Raw genomic sequence first — 20,771 nt, 5'->3', positions numbered from 1 at the left:
GACCATTGGGGTTTTTGAAGCCTACAATAACTCCTAACGCTCTCCCTGCCTCCACACTTCTGTCCCTGGAGTATTACTGCAGGGCGCAATGCTCTGCACGGCCGATATACCAAAAAAAAATAATGTGCAACACTGCTAAAAGCAGCCTCCACACTACTGCACACGGTTAGATGTGGCCCTAAGAAGGACCGTTGGGGTTCTTGAAGCCTACACTAACTCCTAACACTCTCCCTATAGCAGCTCCGGCACCAATAGCACTGTCCCTCAGCTATCTCACAACGCATCTGAGGCGAGCCGCGGGAGGGGCCGATTTTTATACTCAGGTGACACCTGATCTCCCCAGCCACTCACTGCAGGGGTGTGGTATAGGGCTTGAGCGTCGCAGGGGGAAGTTGTAATGCCTTCCCTGTCTTTCAATTGGCCAGAAAAGCGTGCTAACGTCTCAGAGATGAAAGTGAAAGTAACCCGAACATCGCGTGGTACTCGTTACGAGTAACGAGCATCCCGAACACGCTAATACTCGAACGAGTATCAAGTTCGGACGAGTACGTTCGCTCATCTCTACTGTAAACCCTTTAACCGTATATCAATGTGCTGGACATAAAGCTCTGTATTAAAGGGTTTTTTTTAGGATAAGGCACCAATAATCGATTGACGGGGTTCCACCGGTCAGGACCCTGTTGATCAGCTGATTAGAATAAGCTGTGGATAGAACTGTTAAAGCATAATCCATAGCACTGTGGCCAGGTTTGGTATTGCAGCTCTCTTTCATTGAAATGGATTGTAGAGAGTTGCAGTGTGGACCGTATTTTGATAGTTCCAGTTGTCTGAAACTCCTTCCATTCAGCTGATGGCAGGAGATCTGAGCAGTGGACCTCAGCTGATCTGCTGTTGGTGATCTATCATGAGGATAGGTCACTAATATTTTTTTCCTGGAACACCCCTTTAATAAAACAGAGCTCCAAACAGTATATAGATATAGAAAGATAAATTGGTGGTAAAAATGGGCCACTGATTTTAAGGGTGCTTTCCCAAAGGGTGTAAAAATACACAACGGACAAATCTGCTTCAAAATTTGCATGTTTCACATGCCGAACCTGACATGGATTTGCAATGGGTGAAATTCGCAGTAATTCCACTGCAAATCCACGTCAAAATCTGTATGTAATTCATGTAGATTTTGGCTTGAATTTGTCTGTCGCGTATTTTTATTTGCCTTGTGTGAAAGCGCCCTAAGGACCCAAATAATTCCACCGGGACGCAGTGGAATTTGGGGCTAACTGCGGATTTTGATGCAGAATTGCAAGCTGATTTATGCCATTTTCTTTCTGTATCAAAATCTGCACAGAGCCGTTTGGATTTTGGTGCAGAATTTACTGTAACTTATGATGCGGAATGCAAAAATTTCCGCACTTGTGAATTGGGTAATAAGTCACTGCAAGACTTATTACCCAATTTCTCATTTTCTGTGTCATTTTATGCATATGAGCATTTTTCTTCTTTTTTAAGTGAAAATACGTATAGGAAATATAATTTTGCAGAAGCAGAGCTGGAGCACGTACGCTTCACATTTTATGGGATAGGCTTTCAATGGTCTACTCTTCATTCAAGCAGTTTTGAAATCCATAAAGATCAGAAGAATGGTGAACCTTGCTGATAAGTTCTGTCTTTCTCTTACGACCAGACTTATGTCTTTATACAAGACATAGCTTCCTGGAGCTTCAATCCCTGGTCTGGCAATGTCCCCCGATCAGCTAAACCCAGCCAAACCCAGGGATCATCCAACTCACAGCAACTTTTCATTCTTCCCAGAATGCATCAGGAATATGCAAATTATCTTTCTGGAACTCCAATCCCAGCTCTTATATTTTTCTGTTGACACAGCAGTCTGAGGGCTTTTTTTTTTTTTGCGGGATGAGTTGTATTTTTGAATGCTACTATTTATTGGTATATGGTATTATTTAATGTACTGAAAAAACTTTAACTATTTCTAGGTGAACTGTAAAAAAAAGTGGAATTTCACCAACTTTGGGGAGCTGCTTGATCCTACTTCATACAAACTCGTGTACCCAGGATGTACATATATATCCTGGCATGCTAAGGGGTTAAACAGCCATGATCAGAGGTAGCTGCAATCACAGCTGTTGTGGCTGGTGGTCAACTATATGAAATAGCAGATTGCTACCAAGAATGGAGTTGGCCTGCCAAGCCCGCTCCATTCCACCAGACCAAAGGCGTACATTTATGTCCTTGGTTGTGAAGGGGTTAAAGACTAGTTGTGTTTTATGTGATCTGTCAGAATAAATTATTATTTATGCATGGGTTCACCCCTTATGATATGGTTATATAAATGTCCTGATAGGCAAACTTTAAAAAGTTTCTCCTGGATATACCCTTTTATATTTAACCCCTTAATGACACGGCCTATTTTGGCGTTGAGGACCAAGGGAGTTTTTGGTATTTTTCCATCTCCATTTTTCAAAAGCCATAACTTTTTTATTTTTCCGTGGACGTGGCCGTATAAGGGCTTGCTTTTTGCGTGGCGATCTGTAGTTTTTATCGGTGCCACTTCTGGGTACATAGACTACATCGTAAAATTTTTTTTTTTATAATAACGGAGAGAAAATGCATCAATTCTGCCATAGACTTCTTTTTCTTTTTTTTTTACAGCGTTAATCATGCAGGATAAATGACACAAATTTTTTTCTGCGGGTCGGTACGGTTACAACGATACCAAAATTGTTATATTTTTTTTAGGTTTTTACACTTTTTTGCAATAAAACCCCCTTTTTTTTGGAAATCTTTTTTTTTTCTCTATAGCTGCATTCAAAGTCCTGTAACTTTTTAATTTTTTCTATGTACGGAGCTCTATGAGGGCTTATTTTTTTGTGAGACGAGCTATAATTTTTATTGGTACCATTTTGGGGAATGTACGGCTTTTTTGATCACTTTTATTGCATTTTTTGTGAGGCAAAATGCTAAAAATTAGCATTTTGCCTCTGTTTTTTAGCGGGTTTTTTTTACGCTTTTTGTCGTACAAAATAAAAAGCGTGTTCAACTTTTTGGACACGTCGTTATGGACGCGTCAATACCCAATATGTGGGGTTTTAATTTTTGTCCCCTTTTTTTATGCTAATATTAGAAAAAGCATAAAAAAGGGTTTTTTAAATTTTTTTTTTACATTTTTCTTTTTTTTACACTTTTCTTTTCTTTTTTTTACACTATTTGAGTCCCTCTGAGGGACTTGCAGCACTGTGCCTATGATCGCTGTCATAAGGCATGGCAGAGCTACTGCTCTGCCATGCCTTATCGCTTGTACAGTGATTATAGGCACAGGCAATACAGGACGCCAGTGTCTGTTGCTATGGTGACAGGCCGGGCTCGCGAGAGCCGGCCGGAGACACAGAGGGAGCGCGATCCCTCTGTGAACTCTTTCCCTGCCGCGATCTACTTAGATCGCGGCAGGGAAGGGGTTAACAGCAGGGGGCACATCTCCGATGCCTCCCCCCCCCCCCCCGCTGCTGCAGCGGGACGCCGGCTGTGACTGACAGCCGGTTCCCGCTGCGGGATAGCGTGGGATCTTATGTGATCTCACGCTATCCCCAGGACGTACCGGTACGTCCTGTTGCGGGAAGTACCAGGCTCCCAGGACGTACCGGTACGTCCTGGAGCGGGAAGGGGTTAATACCCTCTCATGAAGAATGAAAAGTTTTTCAACTTCATGCTTGTACAACCCCCACCCCATCCACTGAACTGAATGCCGCTACATGTAAGCATTGTAGGGGGGGCTCAAGCCCATTCAGGGCTTCCTCCTCTCTCTTAGGATATCCGTACTTAGCACAAAGAGGCTTTTGTGACTGCAGCCGGAAAGCCTTTTAGTAGCAGTGAGTGCGGGAGGAAGTTATGTACAGACTTGAGTGCCGCTGCAGTGTTTTCATGCAGCCGTACTTAATTCAGCGGACCCTTTAGGGAAGAATGGGGGAATTTTTTTTCAAACATCAAATTGAAAACCCTTTTAACCCCTTGAGTGGCGGGTTTCCTACCACCCTGTCGTGCTCACCAGGGCAGGTTTTTTAAAATGGTCTAATCATTGAATTTCAACTAATTTTACAGTTGCGTCTCAAGAGCTATAACTTTTTCATTTTTCCATTGACATGGCCATGTGAGGGCTTGTTTTTTGCGGGACAAGTTGTGATTTTTTAAACAGGGGGGAGGAAAAAAAGAAATGGGGAAAAAAGAAAAAAAGGGGCCATGTCATTAAGGGGTTAAATAATGTATTAACTTCCCTCTGTGGCTCATTACGACGCATGGATACCACATGTGTGATTTGATTTTTGATTTTTTTACAAAGTAAAGGGAGACAAGTGTTTTTATTTATTTTTTTATAATTTTTTAACTTTTTTTTTTTTTTTGTCCCTTTAGGGGACTTCCACAGGGATCCATAAGGACCCCTGATCACATTCCGGGGGTCCGATGGTGACAGCCCTTTACATGCTGCAGTGACAGCCCTTTATATGCTGCAGTCACATAGACTGCAGCATGTAAAGGGTTAACACAGCAGAGATCGGAGGTTTTCTCTGATCTCTGCTGTAAGAGCTAGTACCTAGCTGTCCTCTGACAGCTAACAACCAGCTCTCCCTGCCACAGAGACCATCGGCTTGCTTCTGACAAGCCGATGGTCTCTATGGCAACCTGTAAACAAACCAGTGCAGGAGATTGCCGACATATCTGCAATATCTTCTGCTGGTTTTTCAAAGCCCTTGCTTTGTTCTCTGTGGGTCTGTGCAGGCAGAGCACACTGTCACCGCTTGTGGCATTGTGCTCTGAAGCTCCCACAGTGATACATAGCCCGGAAATCTTCCGGGCTGTATCGCTATGAGCAGTGGAGCTCGTCCCGGAAAATTTCCGGGCCTGCCACTCAAGGGGTTAATTCTTAAAAAACAGTAGGGTTGAATAAGGGCTCATTCACACGAGCACAGCGATTTTCAGTTGGCCGTGTCATGGCCACACTGCGACCAAAAATCACGTGAACGGGAGCACAAATCTGCCGTTTGTGCGCCTATTCAGACGGCCCAGGCCCGGTGCATATACGCCAAGCCCGAATTGCCGTTGGGCGGGTGGAGACAGTTTAGCTCTGCATTCTATGGACTCTCTCTGTGTCCAACATATCATTGCCGGAGGCTGGCTGTTCCGCTCATCTTAATAACTAGGGCCAGTTTCAAATTTGCATTCAAACCTCCAACAGTGCTTTTTCTTCAACCCAAAAGCTGGTCAACTAGGCAGAAAGCAGACAGACCCCATTATAGTCAATGGGGTCCATCCAGAGACGGCTCCGTCGAGGAATTGAGCCGTTTTGCGGCGGGGATTCCCCTTTCCTGCTTCCTGAACAGAGCAGAAAAGCGGAACCCGGAGTGCAGATGTGAAACCACCCAAAGCCAGTCCTTCTCTCTGTCATGGCTGATGCAGAGACAGTGACGGGTGCTGGCTTAGTTATTAAAATAAGCAGAACAGCCAGCCCCTGCAATATTGGGATGGGCACAGAGAGAGAGTCCATACCATGTGACCCAGTGTTGGAACCGGGCCGAAATGGTTTCAGTACTGCAGGTCATGGTTGGGATTCCGCCTCTCTAGACAACCGCTTAAACTGACAAGTCCATGGAGACTGCTCCAAAGAAGAATGCTACGGTTTATTGCCACCTGATCTACTCTGTAGACTCTAAATGATGGCTAATTAGTTCTCTTGGCTCAGTTGTTGCAGCAGGTAACTTAGCTTCCCATAATATTGGGCTCTAGTTTGTGCTAGTGAGTGTGTTGTGTCTATACTTGACACAGAGAAATTACAATGTAAGCTGCACTTGGACTGAGATGAATGTGAATGTTCTCTGTTCGGCAAAATATGTAGCCTTTAGATGATAAGTAAATAGTCTTTCCTTTGCATTGTGTCTTCTGAGGGTTCTTCTTCTTATTAAATAACAATTGAATACTTTGTGTCCTAACAGTTTTTTGCGACCTTTCTCTAAATATGGATCACGAAGTGACTGGATACCGCCGTCAATCAGTGATCATTCCTTGCACTTACACACCATCTAAGGACTATACGGAGGAAAAGGTCGAATGGTTTTTAGAGGACTCTGATGTAATCATTCTTCGCATTGGGTCACAAGACGACGTCCCACTTACTAAGTTTAGAGAAAGAGTGGAAATATCCAAATCTCCAGGGGATGTGTCCCTGACTATCAAGAAATTGAGCATAGGTGACAAGGGAAACATTAAGTGCAAAGTCACCTGGACGAAAAGGGTTGGAACTCAGGTTTCTAAGGAGCAAATCACTAAACTTATAGTTCTCAAAAGTAAGTTACGCCTTTTTCTTAATAGTAAATCTTTTACATTTATGAATTTTCATCTTTATTTACACATGTCATCCATGGATTCATTGATCATAAACACTTCTGACCCTGAGGCCATGTTCCATGAGACTGAATTGCTATCCTCAGGATAGGTCATCAGCAGCAAATTGAATGGGCTGTGTTCAGTGCATCGGGGCAGGATGTCATCATCAGTGGCCAAGGAGGAAGGGTACTACAAAGGGTGCTGGCCGACTTCACTCAATCGGAGCGCTCTGCTTCTATAACACTTCTTGCTCCTCATTATGGTCAGCACCAGATGTCTGGTCCTGTTTGCAGTGAGGATCAGGAAGTGTAATAGGGGCAGCAGAGGCGTAACTTGTAGCTTTTGGGCCCCAATGCAAAATCTATAACAAGACCCCCAACTATAATGCTTTATTCATAGTACTGGGCTCCCTATATGGAGAAGAGAGAACTTATGGGCTCCTTAGGGCTCCTGGGCCCGGATGCAACCGCATCCCCTATAGTTATGCCAGTGGGTGGCAGCACTCCCATTGATTTCAATGAAGGTGAAGCCAGTTAGTATACTTCCTCCCCTGATCAATGATGACATTGATGATGACATCTAACCTTCTGCACTAACAGTGGGCCTATCAATCAGCTGTTCTGCAGGGATCTGAGGATAGGCCATCAGTTGTGAAAACTTGGAATACTCCATTTAAGTTACAAAACCTAATTAAGAACTAAAGGTTTCAAAAGCTGCTATAGAACTCATACAACAGATTAAGCTAAAGTAGAGTGAGGCCGCTATTATACTGGTTTTCGTTGAATATATATCACCTTAAGGGCCCATTTAGACTCTCACATGTTAGGGACATCAACATGGCCATTCTTTCGCACACACTGATGGTTCGTGTGAAAGAAATCGTTGCAGTGTGCTTGGTCCATAGGTGAAGAGGTCCTGTTCCCGGCAGTCCTGCCCACCTAGTACAGAGAAGGTGCTGACCATTGCCTGACCGTGTTCCATTGGCAGCTGTCCATAGCAGAATTGTTGCATATAGACATGGGTATGTGATTCCCGGCTTAGGAAGAAACAATGAAAGAAAAAAATGGCAATTAGTCCAGTTTTATGTTCTTGTATGGACACCACAATTGAGTTCAGTATGACACCCATTGTAAACAACAGGCAGATGAAAGGAATCCTAAATAGATTTCACATTTGTATGTCCCTGCGGTGGGGCAAGTAGGAGTGAGACGTATATTGTAGTTTCTACAGCTATTACAATTTGCACAAGAAACATTTGTATAATATGTATATTTTGGTATCGCAGCAAATTCAGGAATATCTGAGGACCTCATTACTACAGAAGAACCCGACTTCAAGACAAGTATTCAGTTTCTAGAATGAAACTGTTGTTTATGTGGAGTTATGCTTTCAGTTTTTGTTGCCTATTACTGTACGGCCGCTTGCACACGGGCGGGTCAGACCCCGCATGCGGGATTCCTGCAGCAGAGTTCGACCTGGTGCCTGGCCCGTGACCCCCACGTACCTCTTCGCCATCTTCTCATCTGCTGGTGATGTGCAGGCCGACGTGCCGGCGCACATACGCAGTACAGAGAACGCCGCTCCAACATTATGGCTATGACGCAGCAATGATAACGATTGAAGAATGGCCGCAGGACAGACGGCTTCTATTGACTTCAAGAAAGCCGACCGCGCGTATCCCGCACAAAATCGCAGCATGCTGCGATTTCTCCCCAGTGAGCAGAAAATCGTAATCGATTTCTGTTCATGGGCAGGAAATCACGCATCATCATAGCATGCTATGGGCTGGATTTGCTGCAGAATCTGGAGGCGGAATCCCGCTCCAGATTTCGCAATGGAAATCCACCCGTGTGCAGAAGGCCTTAATTGGTGTCATACCTTGGCTGCTTTTTGTATCTATGTGTCCGCTAAATTAGCCTTCAGCTTGTGTAAAACTATGTTCATCCAACGCATATTACAGTAATACTTATTTATGTTCAGAAGTATTCCAAAGTTACAGAAGTCAACAGGGCCGGTTGTAGACAAAGTGCAGCCGTGAATAAAGGTTAAGTGGGACTCCATATTCTGAAATATTGTACCAATACAGACATGTGGAATAACTCGGTAAATCATAAACATTTACGCTCATGCAAAAATATTTGCTTAAACACCATACTGCCAAAACTTGGGTTTTTGCTATATATATATATATATATATATATATATATATATATATATATATATATATATATATATACATACAGAGAGAGAGAGAGAGGAAGAGAGTAGCAAACTAAAAGGCTTAAGGTTTGGCAATATGAAATGTAAGCAGTCCATACACATATATGTCTATATGTGAGAGTAGCATGGACATTTTTGTTCTCCTATTTGGACAACATTGGGATGGAATCAATTTCCTTAATAAAATGGGCAAAGATGGATGGTTTTGAAGAGTTTTTTTGAAACAAAAATTTTTTTTACTGCAGCATAAAGTTTGTCCCTGGTAGGCTGGCAGCCCAAGGATGAAAAAGTCCTCCACAGCTCCACTCTTTTACCTTCTGACATCACTGTGGCATCTACATTGGGTGTGTAGATGCAAACTGCATCTTCTAATGCAGCGCTGGCCAGGTGGGCTACCTGATTGGGCTGGTGACGGGCCTAGTCAACCAACCCCAAGAATCCTCATTGACCTGGGGGTAGAGAGTGTCCGGTTGCCTAATCTGTTAGTAAACACTCCCCTCCTCTGCTGATCCACACTTGGCTCCCAATATGCTGTTCCATTACAAAGCTACCCATTTACTGCAAAGATGGATAGCGCTGCAGCTGATCTGTAGACTTTAATAGTAATGGCCGCTGTAGCAACATGGGGGTTAATGAGTACGCCAAATGGTCACTTTTACGTCTTTGTTAGTTTATTCATATATGTTTTAGCAGAACATAAATGACTCGGTCTCCAGAGAAATAATAAAGTTTGCAAAAGTCCTTTCAATTTAACCCTCCATAGTCCACAGGAGGAGCAAGTAAGTCCACAGCTGAGGGAAACAGTAATAAGTCTGTTTGTTTTCACAGACCTGTAAGTGTCCAGAGAGCAGCTGGTCTTTAGGCCGTAGTGTCTCCAGACCCCAGTCCTAGGGCAGGCGTTCCCCAAGGGTCCTGCTGGAACAACGTAGCTCCTTGTCCACAATGTCTCTCTGCTCACAACAGAAGTCAGGTTAACCAGAAGTCTGGTCGCAACACAATTCTGGTTACAACTGAAGTCTGGTTCTCCCAGACACACACACCTCCTCCTAACTTCCATCTGTCCCTTTACATAGCTTGCTGGTTCAGGTGGAAGATCTGGCTTGGAGTATTTTTGGACCGATCTACATCACAGAAGCAAACAACCTCTGTGACATACATCTTCTATTCCATACCATACCTGTGGGTGTTTTTGCTCTTGTCTCAGGCACCAGACTGACTGTCTGTTGCCCCCTACAGGCCATTCTTAGTAGTGCACCCCTACACCGCGTTGAAGACAAGGGGCCTGGGCAATTACTCACTGTCCCCCATTCTATAGCCGGCCCTGAGAGTAATATCTGCCTTACATGCTCTACTTACCAATATTTGAGCCCCCAATTCGTGAAATATTTTAATCGTTAGGAGCACCCCAAAATGGCAGAAATATCCCTTTTTAATCTTTCACTTGTTTTGTCATTGCAAGTTTTATCATATCATGTGCATACGCTGCGTTGGTGTGCTAATGTCTTGACTTGTAGGTCCTGCAGCTTCCACTATGTGCCTTATAATACAGACAAAGCAGAACAATGCTTATAATACTAACAACCTACCTTTATCATTTTTATCTTAGTGCAACCTCCAACTGAGAAACCCCCTAAAAATATAATGACAACAACACATCAAGAACATGAGACAAGTACGTGATCGCACAGAGTGTCTCACTCTTGGGAGGCATAGATGGTACAGCCTCATGCACGCAGGTGTATTACAGCTGTGAATTGTACAGAGCTCCCTGGCACTCTATGTGCTGCCATATAACCTTCTTCACACGGCTTCACAATGTGCATGTGACCTTAATTGTAATAATTGTTATTTGATTTACCAATCAGAATCATTTTGGGGTTAAGGAATAATGCGGTCAATACAACATAACAAAACCAAAAGACTTCCAAAACTGTTATAGAACTGCTTCAAGTAGTATGAGAGCGCTATAAGACTGGTTTCAGTTGAATATATATCACCCTAAGGGTCCATGCAGACAGATGTATATTGAGGCTGTATACGGTTTATGTATTCCATGAACAGTACACAGACCCATTATAGGACGACCATAGGCGTGATTGCGCATTCTTCAGTGCAAGGTATTAATGCAGTGAACGAGGTTTGAAGAGGTGCGTTTGTGCGCATATTGGCGCATAATACCTTTTTGCGCCCGCAGGACCTGTTCACATGCGTGCACAACACCCACCCACCATTATTTTAAATGCTATTTAGCCTAATGAAATCCTTAGGTGTTCTTTTTTTCACTAACTTGCCAACGTATTGTGCATTTGTGTGCATATTGAATGCACATTTGTACAACCGCCCTAATACTTCTATGGAGCCCTCGGTGTGCAAATGCGTACAAATATAGAGCAGGTACAATTGTTTTCCACTCATGCAAAATACGTGCAAAAAACACATTTATGAGAAAGAACCCATTGGCATCAATGCGCTCAACTCTTGCGCATTGTGCATATACGTTACGCGTGAAAAAACATGCGCAAATATGGTTGTCTGAAGCCGACCTAAGGCTATTAGTATGACCATTCGTGTGCATGGATTAAAGGGTAGCTCGGGACCTTACCTTATTACCAACAGGGGAAGTTCACAAAATGGGGTAACAGCAGTTACCTGTAGTCCTGTTTGTCACTCGTGACGCCAACGTTCCGTCCTCTGCGGTGAATCTTAGTAGATGGAATAAAGTAGTCTACGCACACAGAGTGTCTTTTCTCAACAAGAAGCGGGAACGTTTCGGTTCTGTCCGTTCACTTAAATGCTGTGAACGAATAACAAGAAAACAGTTCTTACAGGGATGAAGCAGGGAGGATTCACGGGGTATATGTACATCCACAGGCGTAGTTATCTGTAGGAATTCACTCTCCTGGCAACTCTCTCTCCTGTCAATCACTCACTCAGGCGGTGGTTCTCTCTCTTTCCGGATGCTATGCGGCTTTTCCTTGGTCTGGGCTCAGGCACTCCAGCTATGGGTAATATCCTTGGAAAGCATAGATCCAAGCGGGAACAGCAAACCACCTTTCCGCTTCCTCCATGTCCGTCCAACTTTCTCTTCAACGCCAACAACTACTCCGTCCCTTCTCTCTCACTTTCTAGATTCTCGACTCTCTCTCACATAGACATGTGACCCTCCTTTTATACTGCACACAGGACAAAACAATACATTTCCAGACATCCCCAGACGTGACCAGACAATAACCAATTCATGCCTGCAAACACCCAATACACATAAATGATGCCTGCAACAAACAAGAGACAAATATACAGCATGCATTCTGAGGTGCAGAGGGGACCCCAAACTCTGGGCCACTACATTACCACATGCACCCATGTGTTTTTGCCCTTATTAGATGTTTTTGCGTTCTGCAATCCTCCATCTCATGTTTGATTAAAGCCACATTAAGGAAGAAACAATGAAAGAAAAAATGGCAATTAGTCCAGTTTTACGTTCTTGTATGGACACCACAATGGAGATTAGTTTGACCCATTGTAAACAACAAGCAGATGAAAGAAATCCTAATAGTTTTCCCATTTGTATGTTCCCCTGGTGGGGCCATTAGGAGGAGTGACATTTGTGTAACTTATGTAATGCAGATTCTACTGCTGTAACAATTTGCACATGAAACATTTGTATAATATGTATATTTTGGTATCGCAGCAAATTCAGAATTATATGAGGACCTCATTACTACAGAAGAACCCGACTTCAAGACAAGTATTCAGTTTCTAAAATGAAACTGTTGTTTATGTGGAGTTATGCTTTCAGTTTTTGTTGCCTATTACTGTAAGGCCGCCTGCACACGGGCGGGTCAGACCCCGCGTGCGGGATTCCTGCAGCAGAGTTCGACCCGGTGCCTGGCCGGTGACCCCCATGAAACTCTTGGCCATCTTCTCCTCTGCTGCTGATGTGCCAGCGCACATGCGCTGTACAGAGAACGCCCCTCCGTCATTATGGCTATGGCGTGGCTGTCGCACCCATTTTGCAATGATGATTGCAGAATGGCCGCAGGACAGACAGCTTCCATTGATTTCAAAGAAGCCGGCCGTCCCCCGCAAGCGGAAAATCGTATTCGATTTCTGTTCATGGGCAGGAAATCACGCATCATCATAGCATGCTATGGGCTGGATTTGCTACAGAATCCGGAGGCGGAATCCCTCTCCAGATTTCGCAATGCAAATCCACCCGTGTGCAGAAGGCCTTAAGTGGTGTCATTCCTTGGCTGCTGTTTTTACTTATGTGTCCGCTAAATTAGCCTTCAGCTTGTGTAAAACTGTGTTAATCCAACGCATATTACAGAAATACTTATTTATGTTCAGAAGTATTCCAAAGTTACAGAAGTCAGCAGGGCCGGTTGTAGACAAAGTGCAGCCCTGAATAAAGGTTAAGTGGGACTCCATATTCTGAAATATTGTACCAATACACACATGTAGAATAACCCAGTAAATCATAAACATTCACGCTCATGCAAAATTATTTGAAGAGTTTTTTTTTAAACAAAAATTTTTATTTACTGCAGCATAAAGTTGGTCCCTGGTAGGCTGGCAGCCCAAGGCTGAAAAAGTCCTCCACATCTCCACTCTTTTACCTTCTGACATCACTGTGGCATTTACATTGGGTGTGTAGATGCAAACTGCATCTCCTAATGCAGCGCTGGCCAGGTGGGCTACCTGATTGGGCTGGTGACGGGCCCAGTCAACCAAGCCCAAGAATCCTCATTGACCTGGGGGAAGAGAGTGTCCGGTTGCCTAATCTGTTAGTAAATACTCTCCTCCTCTGCTGATCCACACTCAGCTCCCAATATGCTGTTCCATTACGGTGCTACCCATCAATTGCAAAGATGGGTAGCGCTGCAGCTGATCCGTAGACACTGATAGTAATCGCCACGTTGAAGACAGGGGGCCTGGGTAATTACTCACTTTCCCCCATCCTATAGCCGGCCCTGAGAGTAATATCTGCCTTACATGCTCTACTTACCAATATTTGAGCCCCCAATTCGTGAAATATTTTAATCCTTTGGAGCACCCCAAAATGGCAGAAATATCCCTTTTTAATCTTTCACTTGTTTTGTCATTGCCAGTTTTATCATATCATGTGCATACGCTGCGTTGGTGTGCTAATGTCTTGACTTGTAGGTCCTGCAGCTTCCACTATGTGCCTTATAATATGGACAAAGCAGAACAATGCTCATAATACTAACAACCTACCTTTATAATTTTTATCTTAGTGCAACCTCCAACTGAGAAGCCCCATAAAAATATAATGACAACACATCAAGAACATGAGACAAGTACGTGATCGCTCAGAGTGTCTCACTCTTGGGAGGCATAGATGGTACAGCCTCATGCACGCAGGTGTATTACAGCTGTGAATTGTACAGAGCTCACTGACACTCTATGTGCTGCCATATAACCTTCTTCATACGGCTTCACAATGTGCATGTGACCTTAATTGTAATAATTGTTATTTGATTTACCAAGCAGAATCATTTTGGGGTTAAGGAATAATGTGGTCAATACAACATAACAAAACCAAAAGACTGCAAAAACTGTTGTAGAACTGCTTCAAGTAGCATGAGGGCGCTGTAAGACTGGTTTCTGTTGAATATATATCACCCTGAGGGTCCATGCAGACAGATGTATATTGGGGCTGTATATGGTTTATGTATTCCATGAACAGTACACAGACCCATTATAGGACGACCATAGGCACAATTGCACATTCTTCAGCGCAATGTATTAGCGCAGTGAACGAGGTTTGAAGAGGTGGGTTTGTGCGCGTATTGGTGCATAATACCTTACTTTTTGCGCACGCAGGACCTGTTCACATGCGTGCACAACACCCCCCCACCATGATTTTAAATGCTATTTAGCTCAATGAGATCCTTATGTGTTCTTTTTTTCACTAACTTGCCAGCGTATTGCGCATTTGTGTGCATATTGAGTGCACATTTGTACAACCACCCTAATACTTCTATGGAGCCCTCGGTGTGCAAATGCGTACAAATATAGAGCAGGTCCAATTTTTTTCCACGCATGCAAAATACGTGCAAAAAACACATTTATGAGAAAGAACCCATTGACATCAAAGGGCTCAACTCTTGCGTATTGCGCATATACTTTATGTGCATAAACGTGCACAAATATGGTTGTCTGAAGCCGACCTAGGGCTATTAACATGAGCATTCTTTCGCATGGATCGAAGGTCATGTGAAATAAATTATTGCGTGTCCTATTCTTGCCATTTTCACAGTCCAGAAGAGCATGTTTAGGGTCCGTGGGCGAGGAGGGTGAGGAGTTCCTAGCAGCCCAGCTTGTCTTATACAGTAAGAGCGCCATCCTGTGCCTGAACATACTCCCTTCCTGCTCTAGCTGCCAAGTTGACCTCTGTCCATTCCACAACTGTCGCATATAGATATGGCTATGTGAGTTCAGACTTTAAAGCCCAAGCTCTTTGATTAGGGCTTAAACAGATGGTTGTGTTTTAGTCCCATTATATGGGCTGGAAAATCACGGCCGCATAACTATGAAATGAAACTGCTGATTTCAATGGTTTCATTTCTTCTATCGGGATTCTGGTGCGTTAATATTACATGTGAGAAAGATAGGGCAGGACCTACCTTATTGCTTTCTTTTTCAAACCCGCGCCCAATAGCGCAGAGTCTGAATAGTTTAAAATATAAACTGTAGTTTATGCGCAAATACGCTTCATAGTGACGTGTGTATTAGTGCAGTGTCCAAGGAGCAGGCCCTCAGCCGAGGAGACAACGAGATAGAAAAGGGCCTTGTCACAGGGCTCTACCGTCTCCTCCCCTAGGGGGAGGTCAGGACCCTACCTCGCTACTGACAGGGCGAGTTCACAAAATGGGGGTAACAGCAGTTACCTGTAGTCCTGTTTGTCACTCGTGACGCCAACGTTCCGTCCTCTGCGGTGAATCTTAGTAGATGGAATAAAGTAGTCAACACACACAGACTGTCTTATCTCAACAAGAACCAGGAACGTTCGGTTCTGTCCGTTCACTTAAATGCTGTGAACGAATAACAAGAAAACAGTTCTTACAGGGATGAAGCAGGGAGGATTCACGGGGTATATGTACATCCACAGGCGTAGTTATCTGTAGGAATTCACTCTCCCGGCATTTCTCTCTCCTGTTAATCACTCACTGGGTTGCTCGCTCTCAGGCGGTGGTTCTCTTACTTTCCGGATGCTATGTGGTTTTTCCTAGATCCGGGCTCATGCACTCCTTGTGGATAGTAGCTATGGATAATATCCTTGGAAAGCATAGGTCCAAGCAGGAACAGCAAACCACCTTTCCGCTTCCTCCATGTCTGCCCAACTTTCTCTCCAACTCCAACAATTACTCTGTCCTTTCTCTCTCACTTTCTAGATTCTCGACTCTCTCTCACATAGACATGTGACCCTCCTTTTATACTGCACACAGGACAAAGCAATACATTTCCAGACATCCCCAGACATGACCAGACATTAACCTATTCATGCCTGCAAACACCCAATACACATAAATGATGCATGCAACACACAAGACAATGCATGAGACAAATATAAAGCATGCATTCTGAGGTGCTGGGGGGACCCCAAACTCTAGGCCACTACATTAGCACATGCACCCATGTGTTTTTGCCCTTATTAGAGGTTTTTATGTTCTACAATCCTCCATCTCATGTTTGATTTGAGCCACACTAAGGAAGAAACAATGAAAGAAAAAATGGCAATTAGTCCAGTTTTACGTTCTTGTATGAACATTACAATGGAGTTCAGTTTGACCCATCGTGAACAACAGGCAGATGAAAGGAATCCTAAATAGATTTCACATTTGTATGTCCCTGCGGGGGGGCAAGTAGGAGTAACATGTATATTGTAGTTTCTACAGCTATTACAATTTGCACAAGAAACATTTGTATAATATGTATATTTTGGTATTGCAGCAAATTCAGAATTATATGAGGACCTCATTACTACAGAAGAACCCGACTTCAAGACAAGTATTCAGTTTCTAGAATGAAACTGTTGTTTATGTGGAGTTGTACTTTCAGTTTTTGTTGCCTATCACTGTAAGGCCGCCTACACACGGGCGGGTCAGACCCCGCGTGCGGGATTCCTGCAGCAGAGCTCGACCTGGTGCTCGGCCGGTGACCCCCACGTACCTCTTCGCCATCTTCTTCTCTGCTGCTGATGTGCTGGCCGATGTACCAACGCACATGTGCAGTACAGAGAACGCCGCTCCGTCATAATGGCTATGACGCGGCTGCCGCGACCATTCTGCAATGATGATTGCAGAATGGCCGCAGGACAGACGGCTTCCATTGACTTCAAAGAAGCCGGCCGTGTGTAGGCCGCACAAAATTGCAGCATGCTGCGATTTCTCCCCCGCGAGCGGAAAATCGTAATCGATTTCTGTTCATGGGCAGGAAATCACGCATCATCATAGCATGCTATAGGCTGGATTTGCTGCAGAATCCGGAGGCGGAATCCCGCTCCAGATTTCGCAATGCAAATCCACCCGTGTGCAGGAGGCCTTAAGTGGTGTCATACCTTGGCTGCTCTTTGTATCTATGTGTCCGCTAAATTAGCCTTCAGCTTGTGTAAAACTATGTTTATCCAACGCATATTACAGTAATCCTTATTTATGTTCAGAAGTATTCCAAAGTTACAGAAATATTCCATATATACAGAGAGAGAGGAAGAGGAAGAGAGTAGCAAGCAAAATGGCTCAAATTTTGGCAATATGAAATGCAAGCAGTCCATACACATATATGTCTATAGGTGAGAGTAGCATGGAAATTTATTGTTCTCCTATTAGGACAGCGTCGGGATGGAATTAATTTCCTTAATAAAATGGGCAAAGATGGATGATTTCGAAGAGTTTATTTGGAACAAAAAATTTTTATTTACTGCAGCATAAAGTTGGTCCCTGGTAGGCTGGCAGCCCAAGGCTGAAAAAGTCCTCCACAGCTCCACTCGTATACCTTCTGACATCACTGTGGCATCTACATTGGGTGTGTAGATGCAAACTGCATCTCCTAATGCAGCGCTGGCCTGGTGGGCTACCTGATTGGGCTGGTGACGGGCCCAGTCAACCAACCCCAAGAATCCTGGTTGACCTGGGGAAAGAGAGTGTCCGGTTGCCTAATCTGTTAGTAAATACTCTCCTCCTCTGCTGATCCACACTTGGCTCCCAATATGCTGTTCCATAACGGTGCTACCCATCCAGTGCAAAGATGGGTAGAGCTGCAGCTGATCAGTAGACACTGGTAGTAATGGCCACGTTGAAGACAAGGGGCCTGGGCAATTACTCACTTTCCCCCATCCTATAGTCGGCCCTGAGAGTAATATCTGCCTTACATGCTCTACTTACCAATATTTGAGCCCCCAATCCGTGAAATATTTTAATCCTTTGGAGCACCCCAAAATGGCAGAAATATCCCTTTTTAATCTTTCACTTGTTTTGTCAGTGCAAGTTTTATCATATCATGTGCATACACTGCGTTGGTGTGCTAATGTCTTGACTTGTAGGTCCTGCAGCTTCCACTATGTGCCTTCTAATATGGACAAAGCAGAACAATGCTCATAATACTAACAACCTAACTTTATCATTTTTATCTTAGTGCAACCTCCAACTGAGAAACCCCCTAAAAATATAATGACAACAACACATCAAGAACATGAGACAAGTACGTGATCGCACAGAGTGTCTCACTCTTGGGAGGCATAGATGGTACAGCCTCATGCATGCAGGTGTATTACAGCTGTGAATTGTACAGAGCTCACTGACACTCTATGTGCTGCCATATAACCTTCTTCATACGGCTTCACAATGTGCATGTGACCTTAATTGTAATAATTGTTATTTGATTTACCAAGCAGAATCATTTTGGGGTTAAGGAATAATGTGGTCAATACAACATAAAACCAAAAGACTGCAAAAACTGTTGTAGAACTGCTTCAAGTAGTATGAGGGCGCTGTAAGACTGGTGTCTGTTGAATATATATCACCTAAGGGTCCATGCAGACAGATGTATATTGGGGCTGTATACGGTTTATGTATTCCATGAACAGTACACAGACCCATTATAGGACGACCATAGGCACAATTGCACATTCTTCAGCGCAATGTATTAGCGCAGTGAACGAGGTTTGAAGAGGTAGGTTTGTGCGCGTATTGGTGCATAATACCTTACTTTTTGCGCACGCAGGACCTGTTCACATGCGTGCACAACACCCCCCCACCCTGATTTTAAATGCTATTTAGCTCAATGAGATCCTTATGTGTTCTTTTTTTCACTAACTTGCCAGCGTATTGCGCATTTGTGTGCATATTGAGTGCACATTTGTACAACCGTCCTAATACTTCTATGGAGCCCTCGGTGTGCAAATGCGTACAAATATAGAGCAGGTCCAATTTTTTTCCACGCATGCAAAATACGTGCAAAAAACACATTTATGAGAAAGAACCCATTGACATCAAAGGGCTCAACTCTTGCGTATTGCGCATATACTTTATGTGCATAAACGTGCACAAATATGGCTGTCTGAAGCCGACCTAGGGCTATTAACATGAGCATTCTTTCGCATGGATCGAAGGTCATGTGAAATAAATTACTGCGTGTCCTATTCTTGCCATTTTCACAGTCCAGAAGAGCATGTTTAGGGTCCGTGGGTGAGGAGGGTGAGGAGTTCCTAGCAGCCCAGCTTGTCTTATACAGTAAGAGCGCCATCCTGTGCCTGAACATACTCCCTTCCTGCTCTAGCTGCCAAGTTGACCTCTGTCCATTCCCCAACTGTCGCATATAGACATGGCTATGTGAGTTCAGACTTTAAAGTCCAAGCTCTTTGATTAGGGCTTAAACAGATGGTTGTGTTTTAGTCCCATTATATGGGCTGGAAAATCATGACTGCAAAACTATGAAATGAAACTACTGATTTCAATGGTTTTATTTCCACTATCGGGAATCTGGTGCGTTAATATTACATGTGAGAAAGATAGGGCAGGACCTACCTTATTGCTTTTTTTTTTTTTTCAAACCCGCGCCCAATAGTGCAGAGTCTGAATAGTTTACAATATAAACTGTAGTTTATGCGCAAATACGCTTCATAGTGATGAGTGTATTAGTGCAGTGTCCGAGGAGCAGGCCCTCAGCCGAGGAGACAACGAGGTAGAAAAGGGCCTTGTCACAGGGCTCTACCGTCTCCTCCCCTAGGGGGAGGTCAGGACCCTACCTCGCTACTGACAGGGCGAGTTCACAAAATGGGGGTAACAGCAGTTACCTGTAGTCCTGTTTGTCACTCGTGACGCCAACGTTCCGTCCTCTGCGGTGAATCTTAGTAGATGGAATAAAGTAGTCAACACACACAGACTGTCTTATCTCAACAAGAACTGGGAACGTTCGGTTCTGTCCGTTCACTTAAATGCTGTGAACGAATAACAAGAAAACAGTTCTTACAGGGATGAAGCAGGGAGGATTCACGGGGTATTTGTACATCCACAGGCGTAGTTATCTGTAGGAATTCACTCTCCCGGCATTTATCTCTCCTGTTAATCACTCACTGGGTTGCTCGCTCTCAGGCGGTGGTTCTCTTACTTTCCGGATGCTATGTGTTTTTCCTAGATCCGGGCTCATGCACTCCTTGTGGATAGTAGCTATGGATAATATCCTTGGAAAGCATAGGTCCAAGCAGGAACAGCAAACCACCTTTCCGCTTCCTCCATGTCTGTCCAACTTTCTCTCCAACTCCAACAAGTACTCCGTCCCTTCTCTCTCACTTTCTAGATTCTCGACTCTCTCTCACATAGACATGTGACCATCCTTTTATACTGCACACAGGACAAAACAATACATTTCCAGACATCCCCAGGCGTGACCAGACATTAACCGATTCATGCCTGCAAACACCCAATACACATAAATGATGCATGCAACACACAAGACAATGCATGAGACAAATATAAAGCATGCATTCTGAGGTGCTGGGGGGACCCCAAACTCTAGGCCACTACATTAGCACATGCACCCATGTGTTTTTGCCCTTATTAGAGGTTTTTATGTTCTACAATCCTCCATCTCATGTTTGATTTGAGCCACACTAAGGAAGAATCAGTGAAAGAAAAAAT

The 20,771-nt window shown here is 43.9% G+C and overlaps 1 protein-coding gene across 3 annotated transcripts in view; it reads left to right on the top strand.

Annotated features, from left to right (window-relative positions):
- Positions 1-20,771, top strand: part of VSIG4 (V-set and immunoglobulin domain containing 4) — a 93,616-nt gene that overhangs the window by 7,612 nt on the left and 65,233 nt on the right. For all 3 annotated transcript variants that reach the window (XM_066580973.1, XM_066580972.1, XM_066580971.1), the window contains exon 2: positions 6,000-6,350. In XM_066580973.1, the coding sequence (XP_066437070.1) occupies positions 6,000-6,350 (351 nt within the window). The remainder of the gene's footprint in view (positions 1-5,999; positions 6,351-20,771) is intronic.

This window comes from Eleutherodactylus coqui, chromosome 10 (assembly GCF_035609145.1).
Source record: "Eleutherodactylus coqui strain aEleCoq1 chromosome 10, aEleCoq1.hap1, whole genome shotgun sequence".
In the NCBI taxonomy this organism is placed as follows: domain Eukaryota; kingdom Metazoa; phylum Chordata; class Amphibia; order Anura; family Eleutherodactylidae; genus Eleutherodactylus; species Eleutherodactylus coqui.
Note: the sequence above shows the minus strand (reverse complement) of the source record. Positions and strands in the feature narration are given on the sequence as shown.